The sequence below is a fragment of the Haliotis rubra genome, unplaced genomic scaffold (genome assembly GCF_003918875.1).
Source record: "Haliotis rubra isolate DU_JTF1 unplaced genomic scaffold, ASM391887v1 Scf258, whole genome shotgun sequence".
NCBI classification, from domain to species: Eukaryota; Metazoa; Mollusca; class Gastropoda; order Lepetellida; family Haliotidae; genus Haliotis; species Haliotis rubra.
Window position 1 is genome coordinate 213,093 of NW_025766647.1, and position 19,081 is coordinate 232,173.

At 40.6% G+C, this 19,081-nt stretch overlaps 1 protein-coding gene across 1 annotated transcript in view; it reads right to left on the reverse strand.

Annotated features, from left to right (window-relative positions):
• Positions 1–1,298: 1,298 nt before the first annotated feature.
• Positions 1,299–19,081, reverse strand: part of LOC124279906 (receptor-type tyrosine-protein phosphatase alpha-like) — a 95,862-nt gene continuing 78,079 nt past the window's right edge. Inside the window, exons 11-30 of the mRNA XM_046715786.1 lie at positions 16,390–16,527; positions 15,976–16,093; positions 13,252–13,340; positions 12,768–12,958; positions 12,363–12,450; positions 12,239–12,250; positions 12,174–12,208; positions 11,898–11,934; positions 11,647–11,744; positions 11,072–11,197; positions 10,640–10,785; positions 9,410–9,545; positions 6,779–6,922; positions 5,917–5,950; positions 5,607–5,671; positions 4,388–4,513; positions 3,785–3,910; positions 3,432–3,574; positions 3,052–3,187; positions 1,299–2,758 (exon numbers count right to left, since the gene is read on the reverse strand). Of these exons, the coding sequence (XP_046571742.1) occupies positions 2,687–2,758; positions 3,052–3,187; positions 3,432–3,574; positions 3,785–3,910; positions 4,388–4,513; positions 5,607–5,671; positions 5,917–5,950; positions 6,779–6,922; positions 9,410–9,545; positions 10,640–10,785; positions 11,072–11,197; positions 11,647–11,744; positions 11,898–11,934; positions 12,174–12,208; positions 12,239–12,250; positions 12,363–12,450; positions 12,768–12,958; positions 13,252–13,340; positions 15,976–16,093; positions 16,390–16,527 (2,060 nt within the window). The 3' untranslated portion in view covers positions 1,299–2,686. The remainder of the gene's footprint in view (positions 2,759–3,051; positions 3,188–3,431; positions 3,575–3,784; positions 3,911–4,387; positions 4,514–5,606; positions 5,672–5,916; positions 5,951–6,778; positions 6,923–9,409; positions 9,546–10,639; positions 10,786–11,071; positions 11,198–11,646; positions 11,745–11,897; positions 11,935–12,173; positions 12,209–12,238; positions 12,251–12,362; positions 12,451–12,767; positions 12,959–13,251; positions 13,341–15,975; positions 16,094–16,389; positions 16,528–19,081) is intronic.

Below are 19,081 nucleotides of genomic sequence, written 5' to 3' on the forward strand. Positions count from 1 at the left end.
TTGACATTACCGAGGTTTCGATTAATGGAAACTGCACACAGCAACAATGATGATGACCTCTGACCCGGATCATCACAGGTACCCATGGGTGAAGGAATGGTATATCATAAGCAAGTGTCAATGGAAAGATATCAGTCATGATGCAAGGTGTCGTCTCAATCATAAGCATATACACCTACACCAGTGGGATGTCCAGCTACACCAGTGGGATGTCCAGCTACACCAGTGGCATGTCTAGCTACACCAGTGGGATGTCCAGCTACACCAGTGGGATGTCCAGCTACACCAGTGGCATGTCTAGCTACACCAGTGGGATGTCCAGCTACACCAGTGGGATGTCCAGCTACACCAGTGGGATGTCCAGCTACACCAGTGGGATGTCCAGCTACACCAGTGGGGTATCCAGCTACACCAGTGGGATGTCAAGCTACACCAGTGGCATGTCTAGCTACACTAGTGGGATATCCAGCTACACCAGTGGGATGTCCAGCTACACCAGTGGCATGTCTAGCTACACCAGTGGGATGTCAAGGTACACTAGTGGGATGTCCAGCTACACCAGTGGGATGTCCATCTACACCAGTGGGATGTCCAGCTACACCAGCGGGATGTCCAGCTACACCAGCGGGATGCCCAGCTACACCAGCGGGATGCCCAGCTACACCAGTGGGATGTCCAGCTACACCAGTGGGATGTCCAGCTACACCAGTGGGATGTCCAGCTACACCAGTGGGATGTCCAGCTACACCAGTGGGATGGGATGTCCAGCTACACCAGTGGGATGGGATGTCCAGCTACACCAGTGGGATGGGATGTCCAGCTACACCAGTGGGATGTCCAGCTACACCAGTGGGATGTCCAGCTACACCAGTGGGATGGGATGTCCAGCTACAACAGTGGGATGGGATGTCCAGCTACACCAGTGGGATGGGATGTCCAGCTACAACAGTGGGATGGGATGTCCAGCTACAACAGTGGGATGGGATGTCCAGCTACAACAGTGGGATGGGATGTCCAGCTACACCAGTGGAATGTCCAGCTACACCAGTGGGATGTCCAGCTACAACAGTGGGATGGGATGTCCAGCTACAACAGTGGGATGGGATGTCCAGCTACAACAGTGGGATGGGATGTCCAGCTACACCAGTGGGATGGGATGTCCAGCTACAACAGTGGGATGGGATGTCCAGCTACACCAGTGGAATGTCCAGCTACACCAGTGGGATGTCCAGCTACACCAGTGGGATGGGATGTCCAGCTACACCAGTGGGACCAATAAGGAATACACAAAGCATGTCAATTGTTTAAGTTATTTAATTCGGGAATAAATCAAATAAGGAGGTCAGTAAAATCTTTTATCTGGGGTTGTAGTTATTGTTCACCTGCAATAGACCTGCATTTTCCAGGTGGTTCACAAGACATGTTGGCAGACACTCCCCCCTCGACTGACTTGTATGTCCATGGTGTAAGATGACAACAGTGCGACCGACTCCTTCAGTCGTGATGCAAGAACCGAAGCGACACATCAGCCTGAACTGAATGTGGTGTTTAACGAAATGTAGTTCACATACTCACCTTTGAGAGATGACAAACAAATCAATCGTTTCATTTCCAATAAATAATAGCCAAAAATTATTTTTCAGAGTCACAGGACGTCTCTAAAATAGTATACGGATATAGTGTGTACCTGAATAAATATTGAAATAAGTTACAAGTTACGTAACAACCACAGGTAAACAAATGAAGTACTAAATGTTTACAAGCTTGTGAGAGAGTAGTCATGAATATCACCCCATAATTCAGGCGTCTGAATATCTTATTATAATAACAAGCGTGTATATTCCTGTAATGGCAGACATGGCAATGTGTATACCTGCTCAAAAACATACACAATGACGTAACATCTCAACCATCCATATTAAACATTTGTAAGGATAACGCGTTACTGATTATTACCACTTGTCTCCATTCTTACATTGGCAGGCGACAGTCTTAATACGAAGTTTATTTCATCCATCTGAATAGAAGCAACGCAACCCGTTCTACATGCGTTAATAATCTCTGCTAAAAGTAAATTGGATGTTACAATTCTATGTCATGAGTATGTATTTGTTTCAGCAGTATGCAAACAATGTGAAGCAATAAACAAACAGTAAATATAGCATATTTCAGCTATTATGGTTGCAAAATGCATGTTGTAGTATACAAATAAGTCTCAATAACAACTAATAAATAATATTCCTAAAATAGCATCATGAATGTTTTCCGCGTCTGTTTTGTGAACACATCAAATATCAGTCCTCAATATCGAAGGAGAAAGACAAAACTGTCATTACAGTATTCGTTTAGGGACTACAAACAATATCAAATGAGTGATATTGGGCTTGTCTATGTAATCTGTCAGTTAATGTTGCGGATAATGAGTTGTCTAGTGCTGCATCAAGGCTAAATATGTTTATGGATTCCTGACACAGCATCAATAATTATTAACGGAAACATTATTGCCGAAACAACAGAAGCCTGACAGTGTCCTTGTTGTCTGGTCCACGTCACACTGTACGCGACAGGTGTTTCACGGTGTGCTTGTTGTCTGGTCCACGTCACACTGTACGTGACAGGTGTTTCACGATGTGCTTGTTGTCTGGTCCACGTCACACTGTACGTGACAGGTGTTTCACGATGTGCTTCACATGTTGGAGTACACACTCTGCGTCTCCAGATAGGTCGAGGCCACGTTGTAGCAGACCGATATCTCCTCCTGAAGAACAGACAAGAAAATGTGCATACACAGGTTCCCTTTTCACTCCAGTAAATGTCATGCTGCAGTAGGTCACTATTTGCTCCGTTAAGCTTAATGAGTTACTAAAAAGTCAAATCTACGTTAATTCCGAGCCGGTTAAGCCAAACATTTACAAAGGCTTACATGTCTGTCGTGTACCAAATGAATATACTTTATATATTGGCAGACGTATCGATTATATGTGGCAATAGCATGTGAGTGTCTCTTCTACTCGTCGGTGTCTATAAACATCATGACGTCCCTAAATTCACCTGGGTGAGATCGTTGGCATGCAGGTGCCCGAGACGTCGGATGTTGTTGTAGATCTCCACCACGTTGTCGTACCTAATGCCGAGCACGATGTTGCTGAGGATGCAGAACAATGTAGCCACGCGTTTTTCGTTTTCCCTGGAAAAAGATCAATCTCTGCATTCGCCCTGAAGTAACTTAACAAACCAAAACTTCACAATTGGTTATTATCAATGACATGATGTGATGGGTTTTGTGCTGATCAGGTTAAAACTACAAAGGACCACAATGTCGAGGAACAGTAAATGAATGGAATGGTTGTTAAGTCTAACTAGGAGGATATGATAAGTTGTTTCATTACAGTAACGATTACAATGAAGGATATGAAGGAAAGAGAACCTACCCGAAAACAACTGTTACAGGATTTGGGGTATTGCCTCTTGTGCCAAGGTCGACCTGTTCCAGAAGGTCAAGGAGGACTGAGTGGTCATCAGTTGGAAGCATTATCACCATGTACACACGGACAGTCTTGGGCGAGGCATCACCCTTGAATACAGAAAGAGCTGTATTAATCTTATTGACATAACACACGTATTACATCGTCCTATATGTCATCGTATCATAAAAAGTAAAAGACCATACTGAAGCCACACATACAGTAGTGAGAGAGGCAAGTTTTGTGCAGACTATACTTATCTTCAGAGAATGAAGAATTTATATATAAGTTATAATGGTACATTCTACATAACAACCGACCTCCATCTGCCTTTGGACGTTCCTGAAGACGATGTCGGGGTTGATGGTGTTCTCTGTTGAGCATGTGACACTCACGGGACCCAGATCCAGTCTCTCCCCTGGCGCTGGTAGGAAGCAGGACACTCTCTAAAAACGGAATTATTAGAATGATTATATATTTGTCTCCTCAGTATGAAGAACCATGTTTTACGTTCAGATTGTGAATAGTGCAGTAGGCAGATAACTGAATTTATAACTCGGCCGTGGAAGATACTGCAGTGTAATATTTCTAAGGCAATATTACACTAGTGTAATACAGTTAGACGTATGACGTCATACTGGTTTATAGTTATGACGTCACAATTCTAATACCTATGTGTTAGGGATTAAAAGGGATTAAACCTTGCTTGTGTCGCGGAAAGCTGAGAGTCATCACATTGTATGCAGTTTCTATCAATTTATGTAATAAAGAGAATACTAAACTCGCTCATTACAATACCATTTTTATTAAACTCGTGAAGGATTTAGTATCAAACAGGCGAAATCATTAACTCGTTTGACAAAAAATGGTATTCCAAGGGAGGTGGTTTAGTATCCTCTATGACAACTACTATCATTGGTCACCTGGTGCGAGTCTGGCAGGACAATGACAGTGGCAGATTCCTGTTCCTCTGTGAGTTTCCAGAACAGAGACGCCGTGGTGACGGAGGGGGCCTCAGTTAACAGGTAGCCATTCACGGACAGGTGGGACTGAAGGAGAACAAATACCAGATTAGGACTATGTATAGAGACACATAATGTTGTTCCTATTCTCTTCCATATTAGATCACTTGTAGTGTCACCGTTACATGACAAGGAGTGAGTGAGTTAAAATGTAAGTCACATCGGCAGTATTTCAGCCATATCGTGACTAAGAAAGTTACATATCAATAATTGTAAAAAGCCTGTCAATGAACGACAGTAAAACAACTAGAATATCACAGATATAAATGTAAAACTGGTAATTAAATCTAAAACATTTTAACTATAGAGCACAACACAATATAAAAACGGGCTATAGATCGCAAACAACTGAAGGTAGATCACCATGGGGATACATGACAAGGAAGATAAGTTGACATACCGTAGATCAGTTTAGTATAATGTATTATTGAATTACTGTGTGCATTGAAACACGTACTAAGTATTGTGTTATTGAATGACCATGTGCATTGAAACACGTACTAAGTATTGTGTTATTGATTGGCTATGTGTATTGGTTCTCGAACAGAGTATTAAGTGTTATTGAATGACTATGTGCATTGAAACACGTACTAAGTATTGTGTTAGTGATTGGCTATGTGTATTGGTTCTCGAACAGAGTATTGTGTTATTGAATGACTATGTGTATTGGTACACGTACTAAGTATTGTGTTATTGAATGACTATGTGTATTGGTTCTCGAACAGAGTATTGTGTTATTGAATGACTATGTGTATTGGTACACGTACTAAGTATTAGTGTTAGTGATTGGCTATGTGTATTGGTTCTCGAACAGAGTATTGTGTTATTGAATGACTATGTGTATTGGTACACGTACTAAGTATTGTGTTATTGAATGACTATGTGTATTGGTTCTCGAACAGAGTATTGTGTTATTGAATGACTATGTGTATTGGTACACGTACTAAGTATTGTGTTAGTGATTGGCTATGTGTATTGGTTCTCGAACAGAGTATTGTGTTATTGAATGACTATGTGTATTGGTACACGTACTAAGTATTGTGTTATTGAATGACTATGTGTATTGGTACACGTACTAAGTATTGTGTTATTGAATGACTATGTGTATTGGTACACGTACAGGCATCATCACAGCTAGGATATCCGAGCGTCCGTTCACCCACACACGACCTTTTATGTCTTTACCTGACAAGAGAAATAGAGAGTGCATATTCAGATAGAGCCATGGGTTCCCACTCTGTCTCTGTTAATCGTGAACTGTACCCTCTAATTTCACAATTACCCAAATTCGGAATGATGTATCAATATTTGGAAGAAATGTTTCTTCTTCCTGCCAATCGAAGACAAAGTAGGCACTACAACTCTTCGTACTGAATTACTGAACGTGATAGCAAATATGTGTAACGGTGCAGATTATAACATATTCTTACCTGCCTTATCTCGCTGTATATCGGATTTGACTCTCTACAAACCCAAGAATGCGAACATGTATATTCATATGCCCTACAACATGTGATACTTGGACGATGCAAGTCATAGATGCGAGGTAAATGTATGGAAGGGATCAGCGTGAATGAGTGAGTCAGTTACAGCTAGTTGTCCACCTATGTCAGGAAGTTAAAGCTTGACGTGGAGGAGAAGCCGGAAGTAATGGAGGTGTTTGAAATCTACTGCCTTGGTGGCACTACCACTGGTACGGTGTCGACAAAACACACACACAATATGGGATTCAAACCCGTACCACAGGTTCCTGTCATGACTAAGGAACCACAGAGTGAATTACTGCTCGTTCTACAAGATTACAAAGGCGTAATGGTGCCGCTTTAGGAGCATATTCTTGATTATTAAAACCCAAATTTCGCGTTAATTCTCTCACTCTCACTGTTTTGTTTCCGCAATTTCAAATGTTTTTTTCTGGTTAATTATTGCATTTCTGTAGCTTTGATTATTTTCTTCCTAATTCAATAAATTCAGCGAAATTTGTACTTTTGAAAAAAAAACCATTTAAATAAGGAGAAAAAAACAAAATACAATTAAATTATATAATTGTCAAAAGGAAATTAGAATTGGTTCTAGCAAAAACATGAAAGGGCAATAATGGAAGCAAGGATAAACTTTTCGAAATTGTCAATTTTTGAAATAAAGGGACATATTTTCTAATACATCAGTCAAGGTAGACAGTGAATCTTCAGTTATTCATTGTCAATATATCATCATTTGTGTTTTGCCAGAACAATGTTCTCTATTTGTATCTGTACATATATCTGTAACCAGCTACTGTCGGACAACCACCTGTATCAGTCTCGGTACTGTCAAGTTGCCCATCTTGAACACTGTCTTCCTTCCAAGCTGTTTAACAAAGTCCAGGGATGGCAGGAACGTATCTCCCACCGTCAGAACCTCGTACAAGGTCGTGTACACACAGGCATACTGCTCCTGCAATACAGATGGCAGCGTCACATACATCCCACTGTCAGAACCTCGTACAAGGTCGTGTACACACAGGCATACTGCTCCTGCAATACACATGACAGCGTCACATACAACCCACCGTCAGAACCTCGTACAAGGTTGTGTACACACAGGCATACTGCTCCTGGAATACACATGACAGCGTCACATACAACCTACCGTCAGAACCTCTTACATGGTGGTGTACACACAGGCATACTGCTCCTGCAATACACATGACAGCGTCACATACAACCCACCGTCAGAACCTCTTACAACGTCGTGTATACACAGACATACTGCTCCTGCAATACACATGACAGCGTCACATACAACCCACCGTCAGAACCTCGTACAACGTCGTGTACACACAGGCATATTGCTCCTGCAATACACATGACAGCGTCACATACAACCCACTGTCAGAACCTCTTACATGGTGGTGTACACACAGGCATACTGCTCCTGCAATACACATGACAGCGTCACATACAACCCACCGTCAGAACCTCTTACAACGGCGTGTACACACAGACATACTGCTCCTGGAATACACATGACAGCGTCACATACACCCCACCGTCAGAACCTCTTATAGGGTCGTGTACACACAGGCATACTGCTCCTTGAATACACATGACAGCGTCACATACACCCCACCGTCAGAACCTCTTATAGGGTCGTGTACACACAGGCATACTGCTCCTGAATACACATGACAGCGTCACATACACCCCACCGTCAGAACCTCTTATAGGGTCGTGTACACACAGGCATACTGCTCCTGCAATACACATGACAGCGTCACATACAACCCACCGTCAGAACCTCTTACAACGGCGTACATACAGGCATACCGTTTCTGCAATACACATGACAGCGTCACATACAACCCACCGTCAGAACCTCGTACAACGTCGTCAGTACAACACAGGCATACCGTTCCTGCAATACACATGACAGCGTCACATACAACCCACCGTCAGAACCTCGTACAACGTCGTGTTCACACAGGCATACTGCTCCTGCAATACACATGACAGCGTCACATACAACCCACCGTCAGAACCTCGTACAACGTCGTGTACACACAGGCATACTGCTCCTGCAATACACATGACAGCGTCACATACAACCCACTGTCAGAACCTCGTACAAGGTCGTGTACACACAGGCATACTGCTCCTGCAATACACATGACAGCGTCACATACAACCCAACGTCAGAACCTCGTACAACGTCGTGTACACACAGGCATACTGCTCCTGCAATACACATGACAGCGTCACATACAACCCACCGTCAGAACCTCGTACAAGGTCGTACACACAGGCATACTGCTCCTGCAATACACATGACAGCGTCACATACAACCCACCGTCAGAACTCTTACAACGGCGTGTACACAGGCATACTGCTCCTGCAATACACATGACAGCGTCACATACAACCCACCGTCAGAACCTCGTACAACGTCGTGTACACACACAGGCATACTGTTCTGCAATACACATGACAGCGTCACATACAACCCACCGTCAGAACCTCGTACAAGGTCGTGTACACACAGGCATACCGTTCCTGCAATACACATGACAGCGTCACATACAACCCACCGTCAGAACCTTCCGTCGTACAAGGTCGTGTATAACAGGCATACTGTTCTGCAATACACATGACAGCGTCACATACAACCCACCGTCAGAACCGTGTACAAGGTCGTACACACAGGCATAATGCTCCTGCAATACACATGACAGCGTCACATACAACCCACCGTCAGAACCTCGTACAACGTCGTAAACATCACAGGGCATAATGCTCCTGCAATACACATGACAGCGTCACATACAAACCAACGTCAGAACCTCTTACAACGTCGTGTATACACACAGGCATACTGTTCCTGCAATACACATACGACAGCGTCACATACAACCCACCGTCAGAACCTCGTACTTGGTCGTGTACATTAGGCATACCTGTCGCGCAATACACATGACAGCGTCACATACAACCCACCGTCAGAACCTCGTACAACGTCGTGTACACACAGGCATACTGCTCCTGCAATACACATGACAGCGTCACATACAACCCAACGTCAGAACCTCGTACAATGTCGTGTACACACAGGCATACTGCTCCTGCAATACACATGACAGCGTCACATACAACCCACCGTCAGAACCGCGTACAAGGTCGTGTACACACAGGCATACTGCTCCTGCAATACACATGACAGCGTCACATACAAACCACCGTCAGAACCTCTTACAACGTCGTGTATACACAGGCAATACAGATGGCAATGTGACATATCTCGCAGACAACTAAGTATATCCATTATATACATACAGTGACATGGCTATGATACCTAGCTGGTATTCAAAGCAATGCAATCGACAAGATGTTTGTATAATCCAAAATACAACTGCCATTTTGAGATAATGAAACGTATTGGCGTCCTACCTTCGTCTGAATCATGTTTCTCCTCTGACGTCTCATGTCACATGCGAACCTGAACACATCAACTTTCCGGTCACTCAGAGCCCTGTCGAGAAGGTAATCCAGCGCGATATAGGTTCCAGTGCGACCTATCCCAGCACTGAGGACAATAGAGAGCACAGTCAGTCTCGACTGACAGGATGAAAAAATGAGAAACAATTATACGAATGAATGACAGATTATCGTCAGCACCAGCCAATTTGCATATAAATGTAAGTCTTTGTTGTCTAAAGCCACATGGCGCTTCTCCGGTCATGCTAGCTACGGCGGTCTTTAAAGATCAATCGAATCCTGAACAGACAGTCAAGTTATGGACCGGAAAGACGGCGACAAGATAGAGCATTAAAACTAGGGCTGCGCAATATAACCGGTTTAGCGGTATTTACCGGTTCAGACATGAAAAAACGATACGTATTGCGATACGCTGATCGAAAAAAGGTATTTTGACATGCATTCGGAAAATCTTCGGATACTTCCGTTTTTTTATTTGTTCTTTTCCCTGTTTCATTAGTGCCAAATGTTACTTAAATTTTTATTTTGTCATGATTAAGAGTTTTTATAAACGGTTATGTTTTGTTGTGTTTTTGCTTTATTATCAAGCATTAACTCGATTATAAGTAGTTTTTGTTAAAAACATAATCCTCGCAATATATTGCAATACATATCGCAATATATGCTTCCGCATCGCAATATATCGCAATATGAAAATTCTCTGCAATACCCACCCCTAATTAAAACTGAAGTAAGTGAACACTGTTAACCTTCTCCTCTTCTATTCCACGGTTCATTTACACCATCAGTGTTGTAGCATGCTGAATATCCCGGCCATTCTCAGTGAACAGGCCGTCTATACTAGCCCATGATATTTCCCTAGCATATACCTGATAATTTGAGTCCTACTGGTACCACACAGTAACAGTTGAAAACGTTATGTCATATGAAACCTATTGGCATACCATAGAAAGCTTAAACTGTTTGCTTGAAGTGCTATAACGGTCCCACCACAAGATTCAACTGTAATATGAATCTTTACACGCACATAACTATGGAGGGTAAGATGTTGTATTCTGGGATCTCTCACATGCACGTCAACAGTCCTGCCCAGCCGGACTACTTGCATGAGCGCGGGAGTCGTACATAAAATATAGTTCCTCATCATCATGATTATATTACAAGAACTGTCTTCGTACAGACCTACAGTGTACCAACACAGGAGAGGTGTCATGGTTGGGCGTCTTTCGGACTCGCCACAAGAACTCCATCAGGTGAGTTTCGTCTGGAGTTCCATGGTCCGGCCATTTTGTGAAGTGGAAATGGTAGAAAATTCTGTGTTCACCGGTCTGTGAAAAGGAAGAGATTGCCATATGTAATACCAATTATTCTAAATATGCAGAGTTGAGGTTGTAAACATAGAGAGACAATTCTCAGTTTCAGCAATGATTTAATTTGCTTCACTGCAATTGTAGAGGAACATTTATTTCCTTTTGACCTAGTTTGAAGTACCAGAAGATACTTACAATCTGCCACTGATCATCTGACAGCCGTCAGTGAGTTATTTCCCGAGAGGAAAGAAAAGTCTGCATCTGTCCATATATACTAACGAAAGATGACGTCATACAGTATTACCTCCTTGACTGTAGCAGTGAGTTCTCTGATGTCCCAGCATGCCCTGTGCATGACCTTGGTAACAGTGATAGAAAAGGGTCCCGCTTCAAGGTCAGATGTGTCAGACCAGTAGGGCTCACACTTCACCTGATGAAGAAAAATGTTGTCCGCATTGGAGTGAGTAAATGAGGTAATGTGTAACGTCACATCGGCAATATTTCAACCATATCGTGACAATTTATTTTACATCTACATTAAAATCAATAAATTTAGAACATAAAAAAATCTCTCATGGCAGGACGGTATTAGAGTATCACAGCTCTTAATCTAAAACTAGCACGCTATCATAACAAAGATCGATATCACTATAAACATCAATACAATATAAAAACGGGCTATAGATCACCAGCAACTTAAGGCTGATCACCATACTAGGTACCATAGGGACTTACAGTACTTTGGCTGTCCGCAAAGGACAAAGGACTAAACACGTGTTAATGTTAATACAGTCACTTAACGGATATACAAGTGATATACTTTTCTTTAAAAGCTACACATCAATATAAGTAGTTAATTTATTCCCCAAACTGTTTTACCTTGCCCATCTCCGTCAAGTTGGTCAGCATGACGATCCTGGTCAAGTTCTTCTGATAGATCATTCTCCAGAAGTCGGCTACAGTCTTCCTGTTCGGTGCTATGATGGTTATAAAAAGAAACACAGATTGTGTGACTACATGTACATGTTTATATAAAAGCGATATCTTTACTTTTATATCAGAAAGAGATGAATATTATAAAAAAATATGTTATTGATTTCACATTATGAAGACATGAATGTGTTTTTCACCTTGAGCTGCAATATAGGCTTGCTTCCTCGAAAAGCCCTGAAATATGAGGATCTTTGTAAACATTTCTATTCTCTTCATGACAACAGATGCATCAACAAAACAACGAGATTCCCTATCCTGGGAGATCCTAATTAGTTCTTCTGTAAGTCGACATAAAGCAGTAACCCTAACAGTGCATATATATACATGTACACATATATTCAGAACTGTAACAGCTTTACGTACAAAATGTATGTTTTTACACCGTGAGAAAGAATTACAGAGATCTAGTTTACATTAATGTAGCTGGCGTTGATGTAGTCGGAGAATGGATCCCCCGGAATCTTGTCCAGGACCACTCAGTTGTAGTCATCTGTAGTAGACAAGAAAGTGTTTTACTGAGACACCCCCTCTGTATTTGACTGAATATGTGAATGTGATACTTAAGGTTATATTAGGTCCCTGTCAGTGGTGCCAATACTCACACGGGTAATATTGTAGGAATCTGTTTTTGCCTGTGTTCCCTTCAAGCTGAGAGTCTTCATATGTGTGCGTGAATCCAGAGATCAGTTTCTACGTGTTGAAAATTACATACTATCAATACATACACAGATATGGAAATCCGTGATATAATAGCATCCCAAGATTAGCATACAAACGAATATAAGTAATTGAAAATGAGACGTAAGTTTGTTTACCCTGGTAGCTAATACGTGTAATATGGCAGCAAAATATAGTTTAGGAACCAAAACGATTCGACTCACAGACTGCCACTGGATGTTAGCGGTTACTGGCAAACAATGCATTAGATCTTAATATGAAACTACACAATGTGGTACTGTGTAATATTCCCCCAAAGAACCAGCTGCAATCATATTAGGATGAAACACCTGGTACTCTTTCTCAAATCCCTGTTTTGTTGCCTGCATGTCTCTGATCTTGTCCCCTAGCTTGTCCACCTCGACCTCCGTCATCATGGCTGGTCCAATGTTGTAGTATGTACCAGCTGTGTTCTTCCCAGATCCATCAGCATCACGCACCGCCTCCTCCTCATAGCCAGCATTCACGCTAGGTGCTGCTTCTGCAGAAACACATTACTTATAGAACTGAGCTCAATGAAAACAGCCGCTTGTCACTTGGTGCTTGTAAAACAGTTTCACACCAATATAATTTATATAAGACTGTGAGAAACCTCATTGGTATACATTCTCTCAAGAATAAAACCAGGATTCACTTCAGAATGATGTCATTTGATGACGTCTGTCTCTGGAAGATCTACAGCAGTGCAGCAGGATGCATAAAGCTCATGTTCACTATCTAAACGCTGAGGCCTAAATGTTGAATGCTGGTTGAATTATCGGTAGATCTAATTACCTTGCAGCTCTTGTTCTTGTGGTTCAAAGGCAGACACGTCCTCATACACAGAATTATCACTTCTCTTCTTGTTGGCATTTCTTTTCCTCCTTGAACAATGCGAGAAACGTTATTTATACAATGTTTCGTCAATGAGAACACGCCATTCTGATGAAAGTTGAATGTTTAATTTATGTATGTTGTTTAGCGTTAATGTTCGACTGAAATAGAAATTAAGAACACACAAATCGTTCTACCATTTGTCTATTTTAATATTGTAAAAGCACTTGCAGGCTAAATTGGGGCTGGCTAAAAAGGTCGATAATCGGAAATATCGTCAATAGGAAAAAAGTGCCATGAATAATATCGTACATAAACCTTTTTGATAAAATAAAGTTAATGCGCTGCTTCTAAAGTATGTTCAGGACACTGTTTTGTTGGTAACCCATGCATAAACATGTCACCGCTTATCAATGGTGTGGAATATATTCATTTCTTTCCTTTAGTTAAGGGTTATCGATCTCTTTGATATAACACACACACACACACATATACACACATATACACACACACACACATGCATGCACACACACACACACACACTAAGCTAAATGATTTGCGTTCATGGCAGTGGCTGTGTTCGACGGGATATTTTACACCACATCCTGCAATATTAGAGTAATGTCATTACTCTTTCATAGTCTGTTTGCTCAAATATCGTACCGGTGAATTCCTAATTACAAGAAGTTACAGGTTTAATTCGTCAAAAACATTCACATCTATATTATTTGTTTTCCCGTACCAACTCATGATGTAAATTTGACGCATTGATAAAAAGTAATAAAAAAGTTATTTAAAAAATTATAAGATTACTGTTGTTTAAACACATTTGGTTACACGGGACTCGGTACAATCACTGTAACAGCCGAACACGGTAGAACGTCTATAGTTTAAATGTCTCGTTTGTCTTCCAACATCATTTTTCACAATACCCCAGATCATATCGATGGGGTTCAACTCACAATGTGTATGCAACATCATGTCCATGTGTATGCCACAGTTTGCCCACTTTCTACACAGGTTTGGTTTTGTTTAGTTTGATGACGTCATGCAGTTCAGGCTTTGTTGCTTTTGTTGGAAAGGGAGCATTGTTCGTCTGCAGCCAAGTTATCATTTCTCATTTCCTTGGGCATCTGGTATCTAGATTATGCACACTGTGATAAGAGGTGTTGTCCACGAGGGACTTCTTTGACAGAGCAGGAAGCAGTTGTTTCTCTGTCCATTCCAAGAACACTCTGCCATTCATCTCTGTCTAGTAGTCCCTATTGTCCTAGGATTTTGAGACCAATTCGCATCCTGGCAGAAATCCTTCACTTTAATACCCAGCATGTAAAATGATTAGTTTCTCTCCTTTGCCAGGTGGGAGTTTGTGTGACGTCTTGGCGTCAGAGGCAACCCACTGACGTTGTGCCGTATGACAGGCATTCACCCAGGTCTCATCAAGGTCTCCTCTTCTTGATGGTACGACGGTAATTGTTCTTCAAAGAGACGACATCATTTCTTTCACACATGTCTTGTCTCTCCTGAGATCTTCTTTTATCATCCAAAACTGTGTTCCACAGGAGATATCGCTTGTGGGAGATCAGACATCTCCTAGGAGATATGGTTTTGACAATAGATTTTGTACACTGCCCTGACAATGCTATGACATCATGAACTTGATGACGTCACAATGCTATGACATCGCTGCACTGCACGAAAGGTGTCAAGGTTATATACTGAAATTGACTTTGAGACGACCCCGTTACTTGTCTTGTCAGCATCATCTCGCTTCTGTAAAATGTATGCCAGTTTTCTTTCAGTAATACAAAGAGCCTTGGCGGATCTCTTCCAATATTTACAAAGGGATAATATAGCCTCCCTCTTTCTCCTTCAGTCGTAAATATGAAATTGATAGACAAGCTTCTCCATGTCATCACTGAACTTCATACCATACCGTATTTAATTGCAAAATCGTATATTATATGTGTTGGATGTGGGAGACATGTAATATGTATTATGCATACATGGATTGCATTTAAATTGAAAGTTCCCATTTATCACATAAATTTATAAACTATCTAAAGATTGTTTTCACCAATAAATAATATCAATTCACAATATATTTGATATCTAACAATGGACTTTCCTTTTAAGATGTGTGCACTTGAGTGTCATTATATATGGTAAATCCCGTTCATGAATGATCACACTGACATGTATTTCACGTGCGAACATTCGGCTGTTACAGTGACTACAGACTCCCGTGTAACCAACTGTATTAAAACAACATTTGTTGATTTGTTAAACAACTTTTATAATTCTTTATATCAATGCGTCAAACTTAAATCATGAGTTGGTAAAGGAAAACAAATAAGAAAGATGAGAAGATTGTTGACGAATTTTGCTTGTAACTCCTTGTAATTATGAATTCATCCTTACAATTTGGGAGCAGATAGACTATAGTAATCCAGACGGTCAAGTTAACACGAGCATTGAGCTGGCAGTTGGCAGACGATGACACGGATCAAGCATGTCAGCGGTGAGTCAGACCTCGTGATTCCGTCGGTCGCGTCTTACGATTAAACATTGGTTGAGGAAGTCCAGCCTGTTGCGATGCTATAATTATTCTTGAAACATATAACAACTGAGAAAGTAGAAATAAACTTATTTTAAAAAAATGACTGGGATGAATGTTCATTATACCTGTAAAGGATAACTGCTAGAACAGTGACAACAACCACAGCTACAGCAACAACTCCACCAACCGCACCACCAACGACAGCACCTTTACCGGGCGATGGCGATGCAGACTGACTATTGGCTGAAAATATGAAAAAACAAAGCACACTCATGAGTCTGTAAATGAGTTGGGTGGAACACACTGTGTAGTTCTGATATTTTACAGTGAATCACCCTTATGTTGGAGAAACGCCCAGAGGGAAGAGAACAATTAATGTGACTTGGTTTCAGGTGAGCACTTGACAGCGATATATCCTGGTTTCATTTTGATCGAATACCGAACTGAATACTGTGCAAACTTCAAAGTTACTCAGGAAGGGTACATATAGAGCTATATTGATGGAAGACAGTTGCTATCATAACACCACGTAATCTAACCTTGTTGACAGGTGTCGTTGACCCAGCCTGGACTGCAGCCCTTGAGACAGGGTCCATTGGCATGGTGACATGGTTCATCGTCCACACAATGTCCACACGTGGAGGAACAGTTAACACCAAACGTCCGTGACTGACATTCTACAATCAATTGTTTAATATATTACCTTTAAACAAAGCGAGAAATTGATAACTAAATCCACTGCCTGCAGTACATTGTATATGTCATTTTTGATAACCATACCCAGCGGGCACACAACGTTGAATCAACGTTGAATCAACGTTGAATTTTGGTTGTTTGGTTGATCAACCTTTCATAAACGTTGATTCAACGTTTATCATGCGACCAAAGAAAGTTAGTCGAGATTCGTTTAGTTGTCAACGTTGTTTCAACGTAAGGAATCAACAAAATGTCAACTAATTGTTTCCTTGGCAAATTTGATACATAATTCATATTGGTAATACGTATCCAACTTAGCAACTATCATTTCGGAACATTATTTTCATAAAAGATCAAGATCGAGCTAGTGACAGATATAATCTTATATATTGTTTGATTGTGCATCGATCAATGGACGGAAATATAACGTAAATAGCAATTTAAGGTATAAAGTCATCAGTTATCCAAATTGCAGTACATTTGATATTTTCCAACAAAACTGTGAAAATTGTATAATTCCCGACAATTTGCTTTCAAACACATGCCAGATGTTGACCTTTCGATCGCCTCGTTTGGCCATATCCGGACATGCGCACAATTATCGCGCGCGCAAAGGCAGCTGATCGATGTCAGTTCACTTTGGCGAAGTTCAACGCAATATCGTTCTATTTTCGCCATCTTCACGGCATGCTGGTGTTTATTTGGTAAGTATGTCCTTCATGTATTCTGAAAACGTAGGAATCTAGCAGGTCAAAGTAGCAAGAAACTCCGAATTAGGGCTTATGTTTTATCTCACAAGGTTACCGGTATGTCACAGTACATGTTTCTCAAAATTTAGTGGAAGCCCGTGTTTTCCATGAACTTGTTTTGTTATTTTTCAATATATTTACATGCATATATTTGGCATTTTATTATATAATCGAATAAGATTTCCTTTCGTACCAATCACCTGATTTGAATTTTGCAAATATTCATTTTCAAATAATCAATGAAGTACATCAATATAAGGAACCGTTCATAATTAAATATATGGCTGCGGGTGGGCGTGATGATTGTAAGGGGTGGGGTGTCACCCATTTTTTCAGGGAGCTAAGGGGTCATCATTTTTGTACACACGCACTATGTTTAATATGATGCTTAGAAGTTATTGGAAGGGAGATGGCGTCATAGATAATGTACATGACATGCATGGTGGGAAGGGGGTAATTCACATCTCAACATCACCCCAAAGCCATACATTATGAACGGTCCCTAAGGGCAGCTATACAAAATCGGATAGGATTAATCAACATTTTATATTGCATCCCATTATTATGATAGAATTTGAATATGATGTTTTGTTATTGTCAAAGGGTAGGTTTTTCATTATTTGCAATATAATATGTGTGCAGTGAAACATGCTGAGATTTGGAAGAGTCCATTATTTATAGTACAGGTGTTGTTAGATATTTTATGTACATGTTCCCTTGTTAAGATCATCTATCGAGTATATTAGAGAGAAGGTGTATATTTGTAGTGTTTTAAATCAGAGTTATTTTCAGTGTATGACCTACATTTCAATATGTTTTGGCCACCTGTCAACCCTTTGGTCAAATAGAGTAGGATTTCCATTTCTTGGAATTGAGAGTCAGAGATGCACAGTTTCTAAGAATTTGCGTGTGCCAGCGATGTTTGTTTACGAGTACATTTAAGTCTTTTTGAGTGTAGATTGGAGTTGTAAGAGATGTTATTCAATGTCTTATTATTCAGGGTATGATATATTATTTATGGCAATGTAGAGTTTAATCTCATTATTTTATTCTTCATGATTTAGAGAAGCATTGTTATGACGTCGCAGATATAATTCATCATCTGAGAGATTTTCTAAGCGTTCCTATAAGAGATTAAGTGTAAACATTTATGAATTATAAAAAAGTTATTTATCTGAGTTTTATGAGTGTACAAATGACAAAGAGAGAGAGAGAGTAGATAGTAGAGAATATATTGTATACTTATGAGAGCTCATTATTGTTTTCAGAACTCCATGATCCATACTTCCTTGTGTTTGGGAACAAATGGTGTTGGGAGACCTCCCACAATAGACTTGTTCTTTGACCTGTGAACCACCACCCATTTTGTTTTCTTATCATGTAATGTAAAATGGCTTTTGTTACAATTTATGACTCCTGGTAGCAAAATTGCTACATCAGTTCAACTCCTATTAATTTGAAATTATCATTTCCGAGAATCTCTAAAGAAAACTAAATCTGACAGAATAACAACAATCTTCCATTGTTTTGCAGGACAATGTCAAACAATTTGATTTCAAGAATGAATGTTGATGGGCAAAACGGCAAGTTTTCTTTTAAGAATACAAGGTTGTATTCAATCATCCATGGTAAGTTAATTACCAAGTGCAGCATTTTCATCATGACCATAGCAAATAATATATGACAGTAAAGCATCGTCTAATTCATCCTACCGGTAATTCATAGTCTAATTGAATAATCAACTTGCAATTGAGGATTTTCTTTGAAAATGTTTAAGAAAACTTCC